At 34.5% G+C, this 18476-nt stretch overlaps 1 protein-coding gene and 1 long non-coding RNA gene across 2 annotated transcripts in view; one reads left to right on the top strand and one right to left on the bottom strand.

The window, feature by feature from the left end:
* Positions 1–467: 467 nt before the first annotated feature.
* Positions 468–17165, top strand: LOC148112596 (uncharacterized). Its single transcript, XR_015729094.1, has 5 exons — positions 468–893; positions 13257–13354; positions 15061–15184; positions 15955–16184; positions 16277–17165. It is a non-coding gene; the product is annotated as an uncharacterized LOC148112596 (long non-coding RNA).
* Positions 15628–18476, bottom strand: part of SYNPO2 (synaptopodin 2) — a 91837-nt gene continuing 88988 nt past the window's right edge. Inside the window, exon 5 of the mRNA XM_034442819.3 lies at positions 15628–16566. Within this exon, the coding sequence (XP_034298710.3) occupies positions 15994–16566 (573 nt within the window). The 3' untranslated portion in view covers positions 15628–15993. The remainder of the gene's footprint in view (positions 16567–18476) is intronic.

Raw genomic sequence — 18476 nt, forward strand, 5'->3', positions numbered from 1 at the left:
CATCTGGAATTCTGATGGTATGTCACCATGATGTTCTGATTTGGAAGGGTGATTCATTCACTTTGCAGAATGCTCTTCCAAATATTTGCATGGTCTCCATGTAATTAAGATAAAATATTTGAAAAAATACTTTGAAACTATTGCATTGTATACTGTTGAGCTTTAGGGGGCCATTCTTACATAGGCATAGGAAAAACAAGTATGCACATTTTAAATTAACAGTTCCTTGGTAAAAATATGCTTATTCCCAAGTAGATGCAGATAAGATTACAATCTTAATAACATTTGGAGTTTGTGAGATTTGGGTGGATTGCTTGTAACTTTTTAGCTCTGGAACACTGTGTAACCCAGCTTGTACTCTCAGGACCGAAACTTAAATAATTATGTAAGAAATAAAATAGTACATGCTTTAGGCAAGGAGTGGCTTAAGACGTGGGAGTGGAAAAAGAATGCAAAGCACACCCTCTATAATGACTCTTCTTAAAAGCAAAACAGTCTAGCACAAATGCTAATAGAGTGTGCACTTTGGCCATGGAAATTCATTGCTTGACTTGGAAGGTATTTTCATTCAGAGACAATGACTCAAAGTGCTTGAAGAAAAGGATCCTAGAGGAGATAGTGTAACAGTATGGAGCTGGAAGACCAAACTGAATATACATTACATTACACAGGCAGTGCTCCTCCTTTAAGCAAGCCTCTTGCTCTTGGCTGCAAAAGAGATAATCCAACATTGACCTAAGTCATAACCAGTGGTGGTATTCAGCTGGTTCTATCCAGTTTGGGTGAACTGGTAGAAGCGGCTGCAGGAGGCTCCGCCCACCCGCCCGGATGTCATCAGACGGAGTTGGTACTGCGCATGCGCGGGCGCTCACATTTGCAAACCAGTAGCGAAGGTAAGTGAATACCACCTCTGGTCATAACTACAACTCTACTCACATTCGCACCTGACTTATGCAGTTAGTCACTTCCTGTATTGCGCCTTGTCTTAATTTTTTAACAATTCATACATGATGTCAGTAGACAGAAAGTGCACCTGGGGAGATATCCTCTGCTTACAGAGAAAGAGCCAGTGGTTTCATATGTATTAGGGATAGCCACCTGAGAATAATCACCTGTATGATCAGAAATAGTCCATTTAGAAACATACAAACTTGATTTTAGCAATTTTGCGGTGATTCAGTTTATGTGTATGTATGTGTTTGAATATGTCATATTTATGTTGTATTTTCATATTTCAAATTATCTTGTAAAATGAACACTCAACAAAGTCACTAATGGGGAACCATTTGATCAGGTCATAGTAGAAGAAGAAAAGAATGAAAGGAAGGCCAATCTATCTACTCTGCGGATACACCTTCAGCTCTTTAAAAAAACCTTCCTTTTATGACCCTCTAGTCCCTATTTGGAGTAGAGTTGGCGTGATTGGATGGAATTGAGTGTTTACTGGCCTGATACCCCTCCTGATGCCTACGTGGAGTTTGCAGCAGATATTTTCTCTTTGCATCGTAGATGAGAAACATTTGCTGCTACCTAGGATGGAGGATTTCAACCTTCTGAGTGGGAGGTGAGAGTCTTCACCCCTAGGCCACCTAACCATCCTTAATTCTATTTGACTGCTAATGTTTAATAAATGTCATACAACTTTTAAAAACTGGTGCCAAATCTGAAAATTTAGGTTTGGTTTAACATACTGTAAATTTTTATTATCTAATTTTTTGTTTGCTTTGCTAAAACAAATTACTGTAAAGTATAATTTGATTCCTAATTCATACTCACTAGTCTTACTAATACAATGTTTTAAAAAATGTGGGACAAAGCAAATGTTTCTTTAAAAAATCTTTTTATCTAATCATATAATGCTTGTAAATCCCTTTCCTGGTTATTTTTCTTACTCTTTTCTTTCTTCAGCAATTTCTTAAATATCTAATCAAATATAGAATACAAAAATAAGTACAAGATAAAATAAAATAAAGATGGGTACCTGGATTACCTTGTTTCTTCTCCCCCCCTTTTTTTTCTTCTTCTGTGAAATACATTAAAGTTGTAAATTTAAAAGCAGAAACCTTTCCACAGATTGTATAAAGCATCTGAATATCCTTTCTGGCCAAGCAGCAGAGTAAAATAAAAATACTATAAGTAAGTAAGTAAGTAAGTAAGTAAGTAAGTAAGTAAGTAAGTAATTAAGTAATTAAGTAATTAAGTAATTAAGTAATTAAACAAAGAAACAAAAATTTCAGTTTTAGATTCCAACACATATTCCAGTTACTTTGAGTAACAGAAAAATAGTCCATGCCATAATACAATGGATTAAAATGTGAACAGGTACAAAGAGAAATACTCTATGGAAATTATCAAGTCTATGGAAAAAAGCTCTTATATGGAATGGTTTGTTTCACAGTTAAGTCTTGGTGTCTGTTATTTATAATATTTGTAAAAATGTTACACATTGATCACTGAAGGATTAAGTATATCTGTATGACCATGGTTATATGCAGTATTGTCTTTGAAAGCACTTCATAGGTTAGCTTGCAATATTATATATAGCAACCTCTTCACAGTAGGATCTGTCTCACAGAATTTCCTCTTAATGTGCCTGACTCCATTTGGCTGCCCTTAAAAAGTCTTTAAAAGATTTTTGTTCTCTCTGGTTATTAATTGAAATGATTTTGTGGTGTTTACTGATATTTCTATTTCTTGGTTTTAAATCTTAAACCTTAGAAAGATATACAGTACTTCTGAATAGTGCCTACCTGATATAAGCAATAAGCAAGATTTCAGCTAATGTAGCTTTAACCAGGGAGAAGAAATAGATAAAGTATGATCTACAAGTTGTTGATATACTATTAAACAAGAGTTTGTCCACCACTTCTTAACAGTAGCAATAACCACAGGCAACCCTTGAAACTTCTAAAATATCTCATTCGACCTGTGAATATTCCAGTATAGATGACTAATTTGCTCTGACTCCAGTCATTATTGCATCTTGTTTGTGGAATCTCAAGCAACCAAGCAACAAACAAAATAGACGCTACAAGGATCTATTATTTTACAAAATTCTTCTGAAAGTTCTATAATCAACTCAGCTGAAGTCACAAAAGAGAACTAAATATCAACAAAGACATCATTAAAATGTATTTAAAGTACCCTTCATAACTTTCAAACAGAAAACTTCATAAAACAGGTCTGGATGAAGATTTATATCTTATTGGTTTTTTTCCTTAAGATCAAGAGAATGGGAATGTAATGCCATTCCTGTCAGAGGGTTTTCTCCAGAGGGTGCTGGTAGGCCAACTAAAGCTGCTTTTTAAAAAAAGTAATAAAAACTAGTCTGTACAGCCCTGTAGCCAGGCATGTGGCATACGTGAGTGCCTAAAAGAGGTTGGCCCTTTGCCAATGCCACTTACTTCATTTCCTTATTTTGTAGAATGAGGGAGTAGCTAGGACAGAGTTGAACAATATATGAACTGAGAACCCACAGTGGGAATCTTCTTCAAACATATGCAAAAATCCAATGCTTGTACTACATATTTTCCCATGTGTTCTTTCAATATTATTTAGTCATAGCCCTTCCTTGAACTAAAAGCTATATCTTCTGATTCACAGTCACAAGAATTCTGTGTAATGTTAGACAGATCTGATTCACATTAACAATTTAATCTTACTGTATAAAGCTAACAAGTAACTATTGTAATCAAAACAAAGGGAAATAATGATGAAACTATTTCAAATGATTGCCCAAGGCTAAAGAATGCATAAATGCCAAAAATAACTTTGAAAATTAGTTATAATCTCATAGTTAATTCATAGTGGCTTTTTTGGCCTATCGTAGATACCTACACTCAGAATTGTTGAAGGCAATTGACAAAGAACAAAAAACAAAAGATAATATAGTGACATTCACAGTGGAACAGCCTGACAAAACCAGTGTTGTGATGAAAGTCCACCCCTTCTCTATGTGAAATATGAGGTCTCATTTATTTACTTATTTATCATATTTAAAGACTGCCCATTTCCCTCATAGAGTGACTCTGGGCAATGTCATGCACATTTCATTTATTTGTATCCCACATTTATTATTTTTAAAAACAATTCAAGGCAATAAACATATCTAGCGTACCTTCCTCCTATTTCCCCTTACAACAGCTACCCTATGAGGTAGGTTGGGCTGAGAGAGAATGACTGGCTTAAAGTCACCTAGCTTTCATGGCTAAAGTAGGACTAGAACTCACAATCTCCTTCTTTCTAGCCTGATGCCTTAACCACTACACCAAACTAGGTTTTAAAAGGGCAGAACTTGTGGCATGATGCCACTGACCCATTCGTCCAGCAGGAGACAAAATGGATGGATGCTATAATTGATGAGTTTACATGAGTTTACCAGACTCAAAGTAACTATCTGGTGAAGTGATCTCCATTGGATCACTCGGGATTTGTCAGGTGCAAAGAATCAGGACCACACATTAAGTTCCAGTTAAGAAGATTTATTGCTTATGCCTACACACAAGAAAGTGGTTCTAGATAAGAGTCAATGGAATTCAGGGGGGGGGGGTTGGACTTGAATTGCTTGTGGGGATGTAGGAACTCCAGACTGATTCCCCCCTTAATTTCCCACCAGGCTTTGCCTCCTTCTCCAACAGTATTGGAAGTAGCTGAAAACAATAGTAAAAATACCTATATCTCATGATAAATAGATCAATGAAAGAAAGAAAGTTTCATCCTTAAATTATATGAAGTTTCAGCACTGAAGCATTCATACCACAAATTCAAAGGACTATAAAACTACTGTGGGATCTTTAGAAAATAAGCATTTTTAGTTTAAATTCTCAGATGTTTCCCTGTTAAAATTTAAAACAGAAATATGTTTGTTTAGCACCATTTCAAGGTGGTAAAGCTACGTGTTCTTTTTAGATGTATGTTTCTGTACCTTTTTTCAACCTGTCACACTCCAACAAAGTTGGATTAAAATTATTATTATTCACAATCAGGAAAGCTAAGGGAAGACTAGTTGGGTGCCTTTCATGAGTGAAGATAAGTTTGATTGCCTAAATAAAAAAAGGCAATCCTTGAATAAGCAAATTCTTCTGAGGCAAACACATTTCACCTAATCAATTGTGAAAGATAAGGAAGAAAGGAAGGAAAAAGAAACAATCTCAACCAGATTCCATTCCACTTTAGTCTCTTCAGATATTTTGCCTGTTGGACAGATTACAAGTATCCTTTTTGGCAAAAATCAAAGAGCATAAATATAAGAGCTGGCACAAGGTTACATTACTTGAATTGGGTGTGAATATAATCATGTTTTAAATAGTTTGAATACAGTTTATGATACTAAGATATTGCTGCCCTCTCATGGGCAAACATAGATTTGCAATCAGTATTTTGGCCACTCAATATGAATGTTTCCCCTTCATATTTAAAATAAATTTATTATATATATATCTATAAACAATAGATTTAGTAAATAAAATATGTAATAATCCAGTGACATATTGCAAACATAGCATTGGTTCATATTTTCTCAATAAAAAGAAACTATTAAGACAGATTTCTTTATTTGCCAATATATTTTAAGCAGTGAGTCAGATTTTAAGCATATCAAGTTTGCCTCTTATATTCAGGCAAACTATGGACATAGTAATTGATAACAAGAGAAAGAAAAGCCAAGGCTGACTGTTAATATCACAGAGTACCTGATTAAATGTAAGAGAGCTTAGTATACTGAACAGCTTTAAATATAATCTGCAGTCCTCTAAACATAGTGTTAATAATGGAAATAATCAATGTATTCATAATTAAGGAACTAGTTAATTTACGGCATACATTTCCTTTGGAGAAGTTTATATTATTTGACTCATCAAAATTAATCAAGACTGATGATTTAATTATGCCTTGTTTGATCCTGGCAGGAAAAAAAATCAGTTCAATTAAATGAATTGAAGTTTTTGAATATTCTACTAAATATGTAATGAAGAACTAATTAATAATTCGCTACCTATCCATTTGAGAAGTAGCTAAAATTGCAATAGTTATCTGCAACATCCCAGTTCTTTCCCTTCTCATATAAAGCCCCAAAATATGTAACTGATTCTGTTCTATGTAAGAGAAAATTCAATTCAAAATTGCAAAGTTTTTTGTTTTTTTTTAAATTTGATTTATATGCCGCCCTTCTCCGGAGACTCAGGGCGGCTTACAATGCGTTAAGCAATAGCCTTCATTCTTTTGTATATTTTATACAAAGTCAGCTTATTGCCCCCACAAACTGGGTCCTCATTTCACCTACCTTAGAAAGGATGGAAGGCTGAGTCAACCTTGAGCCTTGGAGAGATTTGAACCAGCAGAAATTGCAGGCAGCTGTGTTAATAACAGGGTGCATTAAACCACTGTACTATCAAGGCTCCTTGCATAGGAACTTTATATATTCTTCTAGAGAAAGCACATAAAAAGGCAAACAGCAGGGCAGTAATAGATATATCAAAGAAAAATCTTTGACAGGCAAAATGTTTTACCTAAATATGTTTGCGTGTGTTATGTCTGTATTTTTCCCTGTTCCCTTTTTCATAAGATGCCAAATAAACAAGTTGAGAGCATAAACCAATTGGTCCACTTTTACATATGAATTTGAAATAGAATGCTGCGAGTAATGCTGCGAGTAATGGTAACCCTCAAACCATAGTCCAATCCTAGTTTGTGGAACTCTTTGAAGTTCCATAAGACAGTGGGCAGTGGGGGAGTGGAGCAGGGTCTCATTCTTTACATTGTAAGGTCTTGCCCAGTTCACACAAAAGTGTACCATTAAAAATTATCTGCAGATAAATTTAAATAAGTGGCACTATCTCACCTCAGAAACTTCCTTAGAGATTGCCAAGTACCTAAAAGAGAACATCAGTGCACAGGCTTGACTCCTAAAGTAATGGGACTTCTTTAAATACTCCAAGAAGAAGAATTCTTCAAAAAGAATTATGTTAGTAAATTTTTTTTTAAAAAAAGAGGATATAATAATGTATAATCTTAAAAAACTCCAACAGGGTTAGGACAAGTTTAATCTCCAGATAGATGTATCAATGATCTATGATATAACTCAGATAATGGCATCTGAAAACTGTAGGTAAGATTCACAGATCTAATTTCTGTGAATGTATATATTTTGGTTTCTGCAGGAGCTTTTGAATAAATGCAGAAGTGCTTATGTAGATTTCCTTCCTTCCTTCCTTCCTTCTTTCCTTCCTCCCTCCCTCCCTCCCTCCCTCATCTTTGAGTCATTTTTGACTGGAATCATTTTGCAAAATGCAGTTTTCTTGGCAAGATTTTGAAAGGAGGCTTGCCATGGCCTCCTTCCCAGGGCTGACAGTGACTGGTTCAAGGTCAACCAGCTGGCTTTTCTGCCTCAGTTGAGACTAAAATTCACATCTCATACTTTCTACCCTGATATTTTAACCATTATACCACACTGACTCTCATGTAGAAATATTATATATGAACAATTCAGAAAAATACTGAGTCTAATCTCAAAAGTAATCCCTTGAAGTTGCAGAAAGAAATATTTAAATATGTTTTAATAATGCTCCAGACATTATGATACTGTGCATTTTCTCTAGTGCATAGCTTACCCTTGCTGTATTTGAAGACTGAAAATAGAAAGGGATTAAAGACATATGGATAATATGTGGGTCAAAATAATGAATTCAAATTATGTTGAGAAAAACATGAATTGTGAGAAAATAAAATTAGGTCCTTCACCTGATTGACAAAAGTATTTTTATTAGATGATACAGTTTTACATCTCTATCATGCATTCTAATAAAGTGTCTTCTCATTCAATCTATCAATTTGTGAAATTGAGATACAATTAGTTAATAACAGTATAAAAGTTTCCTGTTACATAGAGGCAGTGGCAATAGGTATTAACTTGCACCAAAGCTAATAAAAATGAACACAAAGATATTTCTGTTTTTGTATAAACTCTCACAATTCATGGGATGGTTATACAGGGATCTCTGAGATATTAGGATGTCTGTAACAGATACCTGAACACTGATGGACATATTTGATGATACAAAGTGAGGAAAAATAATACTTTGAGTGGCTTAAAATTCATATAAACCTCATGCTTATTTCAGTAGAAAGGTATTCATTCAAAAACAGATGGAAAGTGTATGTGTGTGCAAAACGAACAAAAAATATCCGTAATGAAGTCTTACAACCATGTGTTTTCCAACCCTGATGACTTTTTCTGATAGTCTTTTTAAAGAACATTGCAGCGTCATCTTAGAAATGAGTAAATGAATGCCATAGATTCATTTGAATTTATTTCTAGAAATCTATGTTTCTGTTTTAACAAAGTGTAATGAATGTACACTACTGTAATTTTCAATTTTCTAACCACTAGCTCCTAGAAGTTTTAAATTATTATTATTATTATTTTATTCATTAAACATGAAACTCAGTCAATTGAACATTTAAAAATGTATCATGAATACCATTGACTGGTGCTAATGGTTGATACAGGTTGCTGCCAGCGTCCTAGATATCAACTAAGTATCTTCTTAAAATATACAATGTTGTTGTTGTTGTTGTTGTTAATTTGCTCTTTTCTGGGAACTTTGCTTTTACTGTGATAGTCAAACTGTGCATTGTTGTACCCATTAGTAAATTTGGAAAATGACTGAATGGCCACTCATATTGGAGCTATGCAGGTAATCATTGTATGGGCAGTCAATGGCTCCATACCATACACAATAAATATACAGTATCATTGATTCAAACTATATGTCACTAAAATTCACACCTGTTTGCTCTTTAAGTGAGAATGGCTCTTCTCAAGTGAGGACTGCTCTAATCTGTGATTGGTGCCCTTCTTTCCATAACATTGGGGTTTCTAAGGCTTGCAAAGCCTGGTTCCTATTTTAGAAGAAATGTTGAAAATACAGCAGATCCCCTGGAATAGCAGTGGAAGGCTTTTAAATTAGTAGGAACTTTCACCTTCTTTATGCTCCCAGGATTTCCCCCCTTCCCCTAGCTGGAAATCACCAACGCACCTTACTATTACCCTCTTGTCTTCCAAAGTTGCATCAACAACAGATTTGCTCCTTCTCTAACACAGTGGTTGGTAGGATATTTCATTTTCCCCACTTAAAACATCTTCAGCATGGAAAAAATGAGGGCTGTGGGGGTGGGAACAGCTGCCTTCTGATTCTTGTACCTTCCCACTGACCATGGAAGGAATATGACAATGGGGACATTGGAAGAAAAGAGAGGTGAAATCAATATGCTCTCGAGATAAACATCTGTTTTCTGTTTTAAGATAGCTTTTTGGTACTTTCCAGGTCCGGGAATTTAGGGAGTATCATTTCAACTCATCTGTAGGGCATCAGATTGAGAAAGTCTGTTAGATCTTACATATTTTACTTTTGCGTAACCTTTTTAGACAATGCTAGCAAGGTATGTTTTTCTTCAGCTAAGTACTAAATTTAAGGGGATGTAAATTTATCAGATCAGATCTAGGGCGCCTAGCTCTGTACTATGAAATTATAGGCAGCTATACCATAATTCCAAATAAACTCTATTTCTGCCAAATGGTAGCTTAACTTTTTGCAGTCCAGCCTACTATTCCTAATCAGACAAAAATATACAGTAAATCTCAGCAAGCAAGTTAAACTTTTACTAATGTGATTTCTTAGATGGGAATTCCTTCTGAATCACAATAGGAATCTTACAAGCTGCATTTTTATATATTTGTCAGTAGATGGATGAGATCTAGGTAAGATCTTTTACTACAGTAGAATATTTAAATCAGTTTATTTTTCAGATATAAAGCACAGGAATAGAAAGTGCCTCCATATTTTTGTTTGAATGCTATACAAATGTATTACCACACATTTTAGGAGTAAAATATAAATCAATGCAAATCTCAAAATACTACTTTTTTTCTTAAGAGAAGGACTGGCACAGATAATATTCAATCTGTACAAAAGTAAAATGGATAGAGGGTAGACAACTGGTTTTTACATCTCATTTATTTGTATTTTCAGAAGCAGGCAAATTTATCTTTCGCTTATACGAAGAAAAATAGACATTATTTCCTCTTTCTGACAGAAATACTTAGTAAGAAACTAAGAAATATTTTTCTAAAGCTAATGGAACTGTATTGACACTCAAACCAGCATTGGAATAGTGATAAGAATCTATCAGTATGAAAAGTAGGAATTTTTATATGAAATATATATATTCATATCCTCATGGAATTAAATTACACTGAGAACTGCAATCTTAGAGAGTTCTATTTAGCAATAGCACTTAGATTTATATACCGCTTCACAGTTCTTTACAGCCCTCTCTAAGCGGTTTACAGAGTCAGCATATTGCCCCCAACAATCTGGGTCCTCATTTTGCTGACCTCGGAAGGATGAAGGCTGAGTTAACCTTGAGCCAGTGAGAATTGAACTGCTGAACTGCTGGCAACCAGCGATCAGCAGAAGTAGCCTGCAGTTCTGCATTCTAACCACTGCTCCACCACGGCTCTTTAATTTATTTAGTTCTATATATGGGCTCTTATATAATTACCTACATTTCTACATATTTCTACATATTGCTTAGTACTGTCATCTTCTTTGAATATTCATTTTTTATTCTTTTAACTTTAAACAAAACTGCCATGAAAAAAATGCATTAGTCTGCAGCCAGAAATTTAAGTTTTTTTTAAAAAAACTTTTACATTTGTTTTAGTTTGTCTTAATAAGGGTTATTCCTGTCTCAAGCTTTTCTGTCACAGCATAGTGACAATAGTCAGACTAACTTCTTAGAATATAGCTAGTTCTCTCTTAGAGCAGGGGTCTCCAAACTTGACAACTGTTAAGGCTGGCAGGGGAATTCTGGGAGTTGAAGTCCGCAAGTCTTAAAATTGTCATGTTTGGAGACCACTGTCTTAGAGAAAAAGAAGAACAATTTCAATCAAACCACAGAATAATCAGAGTAGTTTCATTAGAATAAATGAAGCAAAACCTCAGTCTCATCCTGTCACATGATACTTAGAAACACTCAATCCTCTACTTATCTCATGACATTCTTTGGCCTGTTATAGTCATGGTAGGCTTAAAATTTCAACACCCACAATTATTGTTCTGATGATGGATCTAATAATCAAATGCATATGCAAACAAATATAAAGCCACCATTGTGTTCCTTTAAGGCACAACAGGAAACTCATTCCGGAACCAAAGGCTACATTGATCCTTTAATTCCTAGCAAAAATAAGAAATCGAGAGTTTAGGAAAGGTAAACTGCATCACCTGTTATTCTTTGGCAGTTCTTCTGTCTTTCAGATGAAGAAAGAAAATAATTATCTTCTTCCTTCAAATCAGAAAGCATAGTAATCTATGTTGAGATCAGATATTATTTTGTGCTTTGAACCATGAAACCTAAATTTAGAAATATTTTTATTTTCAGAAAATGATTAATTGCAGAAAAGAGAAAAGCAAAACATTGCAATCAGACTTGATGACATTCCAGTGAGGTCAATAAAAAAGTAACACATCACTTATATGGTAAAAGTAGAATTACAGATTAAAACAAATTAAAATTTCTGGAAACTCTAGAATATACATATCCCACAAATTCTATGTTAACTTCTGATTTTTTTATTATTATTATAGTTTTTCTCCCGAATGCCATCGCTCTGCTAAACATCTAATTCCCACAACACTGTCAAACTATTTACTAAGACTGCATTACTATTTTTCTTCTCATCCTTCCTATTACCTCTATCTTCCCACTTATGACTATAACCTTGTTGTTCGTATCTCTATGATTTATATTGTTTTATTTGTTTCCTAGTATGATTTGATTGCTTATTAGTAACCTATGACTATCACTAAGTGTTGTATCTTATGATTCTTGATGAATGTATTTTTTTGTTCTTTTCTTTTTATGAACACTGAGAGTATATGCACCAAAGACAAATTCCTTGTGTGTCCAGTCACATTTGGCCAATAAAGAATTCTATTCTATTCTATTCTTATGAAAAATTACCAGAATTCTAGGGATCGCACTGTCACTTAAAAAATGATTGCCTTGATATCAAAGAGACTCAGATGGCTAAAATCAAATCTTTTGCTTAAACTAATCCATAAGTTATATATGCTTTTCTAATGAGTTTCTTTAAGCTACCCTCAAACCACAGAACACTTACTTTTATCCAAAAACACATTTCCTATAAGCTAAATCGTTCTTGCTCTATAGCCTCTGCTCATAAAACAAAACAAAACAAAACAAAAAATAAAAAATAAAAAATCAGGATATGACAAACACTGATCTACAGTACTAGGGACCCAGGAGAATGTGGTTCACTGCATTACAACATAAGTATTTTACAAAAAGCCTGCAACTTCCCTAGTCACCAAAGGGCTTGCATATTTCATAAGTATTGCAACATATGTCTCCTACTCATTTTACTGAAATCCATACCATTGCTTTCCTCTTACATTACCAAGGACATCCTCAAGTCATTCCCTCCATATGACTACACATAATTTCTTCATATACCAAATCTTCCATACCATTCTTAAACAGGTGGCATTCTGAAAATAGCCTACCATGTTTACACTTGAAATGATCATTTCTCTTTTTCTGCTATTAAAATGAAACTGTAAGTCACAATAGTTTATTTATTTAATTTATTTATTGAATTTATGTTGCCGCCTATTCGCCCATGGCGACTCAAGGCGGCTTAAAGAATATAAAACCACATTTAAAACAACAAAACTAATAAAAAGAAAGATTAGCCCTAAAAGCATTGCAAAATGTTTTTAAACTCAGTTGATTTCATGAAAAAGAACATTTTTATTTACCTTTCTGAATATTGTGAGGTCTTGTTTGTTATTTATTTATTTATTAAATTTATATAGCTGTCCATCTCATTGCCGTATCTCTGGGTTAAAGTTAAATGGTATATCTTACTGTAATAAAGGAAATTGCTGTATTCTGAACTGCATATTTTTCTTCAAACAAAATCCCTCTTTGTGTATTCAGTTAATGTAAAGAGGTTCCAGAGAAGGATTTGGAGAGCTTTATATATCCTGGATGACATTCTGTCACATTCTATATTGTATACCTGAGGTAACCCAAGATTGCCTTGAGGCCAAAAGCAGTTGCTCTCAGGATTGATATGGTGACAGAATTTTGATTAGTCAGGATAAAGAGCCCATTTCATATATTCATCAAATTGTGGTTTGAAACCCATTTAACTGGGGTTCTTCATACAGAAGCTGGTAGGAAACTCTACGCTATGCTGGCTGGAGAATTCTGGGAGTTGAAATCCACAAGTCTTAAAGCTGCCAAGTTTGAAGACCTCTGCATTAAGGCATGTACCTTGCTTATATCTACATCCTGAATGTCTTTTTCCCTCATGCTTCATCTTTCTTTGTGCTGGTTATGAGAATAACGTTTTTCAGGCGCCCGGCATGTTTGTTTAACCAATTCAGTGTCTTAAAGTTTAAAAAGTCAATATCCTTTAAACTTTACTTTTAAAGTTTAAAAAGCCAATATCTTTACTGAAACAGTATTTCAGATACTGAGCTAGAAAAAAAGAGTGATGTTGGCACCAAAACATAAGCTGCATAACCAATTTACAATAATGTAAGTTTCCTTCTTTTAGAAAAGTTGCATTGTTCTTTAGAAAGGAACGAATTATACCAGACAGTATAAAGATAGGCTGTAACCTTAATCCTTACTAGAAAGTACCATTGAATTTAATAGTATTTGCTCCTGAGTTAACATTCATGAGATTCTAGCTGCAGAAATGAAGACCTAATATAGGTAGTCCTCAACTTATGACCACAATTGAGCCCAAATTATGTCGTTAAGTGAGAAATTTGTTAATTTGTTAATGGGTTTTGACCCATTTTATGACTTTCCTTGTCACATTTGTTAAGTGAATTGCTGCAGTTGTTAAATTAGTAACACAGTTGTTAAATGAATCTGGTTTCCCATTGACTTTGCTTGTCAGAAAGTTGCAAAAGGTGATCACATGACCCCAGGACAGTGCAACCATCATAAATATGAGTCAGTTGTCAAGCATCGGAATGTAAATCATGTGATCATGGGGATGCTACAATGGTTGTCAGTGTGAAAAATGGTCAGTGCCATTGTAGTGAATGGTCACTAACTGACCTGTCGTAAGTTGAGAACTTTTTTTTTTTAAAGTCATTTCTCCCCCTCTTATTTAGGAAACAGTGAACATATTAGAATCTGCTTTGTTTACCTTTGAATATATGTAAAAAGAGGTATCTTCATATTTTATTTGCTTTTGGAATGTCTAATTAGATTTTTTTTAGAAAGAAATTAAAAACAACATAGCTAAAGTCTAAAACAAAGAAGAAAATGAAATGAATTTAAATTTCCAGGATTGTAATATATTGTACTGCAGTCAGAGTGCAATCAATAATAATATATTCCAAGGCAGTGATAAAATAACTGTCATCCTACAGAGATTGATGATTTATAATTCAGAGTAGCTAGCATGACCAATGTGAGAGAAGCTGGGATTGCAGTGTATCACTCTTTGGAAGATACAAGTTGTCCACTTATATTTATATAATAGACTTGTGTTGGACTAGGAGGGCTATGATAGCAGTATTCCAGTATTTTAGAGGCTGTCACAAAGAGGAGGGGGTCAATTTATTTTCCAAAGCCCCAGAGGGCAAGTCAAGAAATAATGGATGGAAACTAATCAAGGAGAGAAGCAATGTGGAATTAAGGAGAACCTTCATAACAGTGAGGACAGTTAACCAGACAGTTTGCCTTCAGAAGTTGTAGGTGCTTTATCACTGGCAGTTTTAAAGAAAAGACCGGACAGTCACCTATCTGAAATGGCATAGGATCTCCTGCTTGAGAAAGGGGCTGGATTAGAAGATCTCCAAAGTCCCTTCTAGCTCATTCTGATTCTGATTCACTCATGCTCCAAAGACTGATCACAAACTGAATTGGGGAAATATAATGTCTTTCCATTTCTTGTCATCTGCTATATGTTATTCATTTCTAATTGCACTTTTGTTGTTATACCTCTAGTCATAAAAATGATTTTCTGACGCTGAAGACATTTGTGCTGATGTGTTTCCCCAAGCTGGTAATATAAGCAAAAAGAACTTGGAATGAGTGAGCATAACATGAGTTTGTAGAGGCCTTCAAGAAGGTAAGATTGTCTATTCAGAGGACAGCTTCTTTCCAGAATCTCAGCAAGAAGATTTTCCCTTCAACTGCTATCTAAGATTTTTAACCAGAAATGCTAAGAATTCATCTAGGAGCTTCTGAAAGCCAAATCTGTGTTCATCTACTGAAGTGTGTTTTTCAAGCTAGAAAACTTCAAAGTATCAGCCTAATGAAACTTTAGACCCTATTACAGTATCTTTCCCTAACCAGTTAAGAAAAAAAAAATCCTAGTTGAGTCTCAGAAAGATAAAAATAATGCAACTAAACTCTTTCAGTTAGGAATAATATTTGCATAGCCAATAACAAAGACCAAAACACAACATATCACAACTTAGCCGGTGGTACAAATAGATACTTAGTTAACCATAAGTAGGCTTGTATAAGAAACAAAAGGAAATAACTGTTTTCATGTCCCCTAAGATTACATTTTTATAATGATTAATTGGATAACTCACAGGTGTTGATATTGCACAATTATAACCTTCTGAGTTTAAAAGTTCACATATGGAAGCACATCAAAACACCATGTTGTGATTTGCTTTTATATAAACTAGATTTCATTCTATGTCTGTTACGCATGTTTCTCTCAGGGACATACACACACGCACACACAAACACATACAAGGCAAAGAAAATCTGGAATCAATGTCTTTTATAATACTGACAAATCATGAGCACTGGGTCCCATTCTAGATAAATCTTGATTTTACCAGGCCAGAAAACATCTATTCACACTTCTCATTCTCATTTTAGACCTTCAAGGAAGAAAACTACAGCAGACTCATTTGCTTTTCATGTTTGACGCCTCCATCCCTTTGGATGTGGATTATAGTTGGAGTCAGACATTGATAGACAATAATCAGACCTGGATTCCATGGAAATCATACCAGGATCAGTTTGGGCACGTTGGCTACAATATGCAGGCTGCAGACGGGAACCATAATGGCCATTGGAGCTAGGAGCAGACATTGAGATCTTGGCAGGTAATGTGGCCACTGAATAGCTCCTTCCAAGTGAAGCTAATTTAGCATGGACACTTGGAGCTGGATGCTCATAAGCCACCTTTCTCTTCCAGTCATCAGGTGGTGTAGATAATGTTTTTCTACGAGCTGCTGACATCACATTTGCAACTATAGATTCTTGAATGGTTTGGGGACCAAAAGCATCATCCACAAATCCAAGGGGAGACTTAGCTGCTGCTTCCCAAGGAGTCAGCCTCTTCCCAGGCTTGTCAACTGCTGCTGGTGCTTTGGTAATATAATCAGGAGTGGATTGGAATATCACAGGAGATACTGGGGACATGGATCTGGAAGAAGTGGAAGGTAGCCATCCAGGAACTGATAAAGATCGTTCATGGGCCCTTTCCTAGAAACAGTAAAATTTTAGAGTTATTATATTCTTGAATATTAGTGACAAAGATTCCAAAAGTAGAGCAAATATATACATATATATATATACAGTATTTATCTGAAGTAGTAAGATTGTTTTTTTAAATACCTAAGTAGCTTTTCAGTGTTATAAAAATTAAGCATTCTGAAAAACATTTTTAAAAGCTGGTGCATTTTTGTTGAAAAATATGTTCAAAGGAAAATATAATTTCATATTTTTTTTCTTTTTTAATGAAACTATCTCCAGAACCTGTGATCAGCTATTATTAACAAATTCACGAAAGCATTAAAATAAGAAATCCAAATATCAGTGTCAACAACTAGTGCATTTTGGGAGATAGCCTAAGGTTTTATACTATCTAGTCCATGGCAGTGTCACATTCAGTCAGGAAACAAATGAAGAGCAGAGTTGCACTGACAGTAGTATATTCTAACTTTAGAATGGCATATTCTACTACGATATACCAATATATGGAAACAAATCAATATTGATGTTTTCTGTTGTTTGATTTTTGTTTCATTTCTTATGCTAGTCTTTGTAATAAAGATGAATTAATGAATTAGTGTAACAAACTACAGAGTTGTCACTGTCTGGTTCTGTGACCTTTTTTATGGAAGCAAAGAAAATACTGAAAGGTAAAAATCATTGCTTTAAATATCAAGCTATGAAAATCTAAAAATAAATTGTAGACACTATCTGCAATCTAACATTCTAATTTAACATTGCGCAAGCATTACTGTTCTGATGCAACATTGCCAACAGATCATAACCCAAGGTCATCATGTCAAGAGATGATGATATCATGTTATATTTTTGTTGCACTGTTGCATCAGCTTAAAACCACAATTGTTAACCAGACTGCTTTAATGTCCCACATTTACTTGGGTGGCTTTACAATTGCTTGATCTAAAGGTAATATTAAGAAAATGGCAGATGTTGTGCTGAAATGGTCAATAAAGTCTACAGTATTATGCCAGTTACAGTTTATAAGATCTTAAAACAAAATGTGTAACTTGTTAACCCAGTTTATAATCAAAAGCACCAAGAAACTAGAGCAATAGGAGGTTGAAAAAGAATATCAAGATTTTCCTAGGTATTTTTCTGCTGCTGCTGATCATTTTCTAATATATTATTTCTAAATAAAAATTTGCATCCAACTTGCCTTTTGTGCTTGTCTCAGTGCCTTGAAAAATCTGTTCTAATGTTCTACACTGTTATATAAGCAGCCCTGAAATGGAAGCACTTACTCCGGGCTTATTAATGTACCCTGGCTTCAGAAAACCTGTAAGCAATTCTCATTCTGGTCTGATGTCCCATACCAAGATTTGCAACTTCATTGCTGATCTAGTTTTTAATAACTGTAGAAAATTTTCTTGGCAGGGAATGGATACTTGAAAGAAAGAATTGTCTTATAAATAATGGCAACAATACTTGTAAATCAGGTTATTGGAATGAGATCTCAGCAAAGGATCAAAAGGGTAAACAAAGGCCTAGCACCAGAATAGTCACATTTTCATGGCGGTATCCACCTGAACCAAAAATAGTAGCATGTTTTGCAAAAATTAGCTGCATGGCTTTCTTCATTCTGTTCAAACTGATGATAAAAGGCAAAATAGACAAAATTTGGCAACCTTATGAATTCTTAGAATATTAAAATAAATAAGACAGCAATTGCTAATACATTACAATTAAGATAGCTTGTGCGTTCACAGCTTTGTTTAATCCATAGGCATAAAATAGAATAGTGGCCATACTTTAGTAGTTTTCTATGAGAGAATCTTGGGCTTTTCAATGCTTCTTCCTCCATGGTTGAAAAATGGTTCTCTTAAAATAATAATGCTATATCAAGTCCAAACCCAAAAGCTGTTTTTAAATAAAATGAAAAA

The sequence above is a fragment of the Pantherophis guttatus genome, chromosome 8, assembly GCF_059756535.1.
Source record: "Pantherophis guttatus breed Tessera chromosome 8, ASM5975653v1, whole genome shotgun sequence".
Classification (NCBI taxonomy): domain Eukaryota; kingdom Metazoa; phylum Chordata; class Lepidosauria; order Squamata; family Colubridae; genus Pantherophis; species Pantherophis guttatus.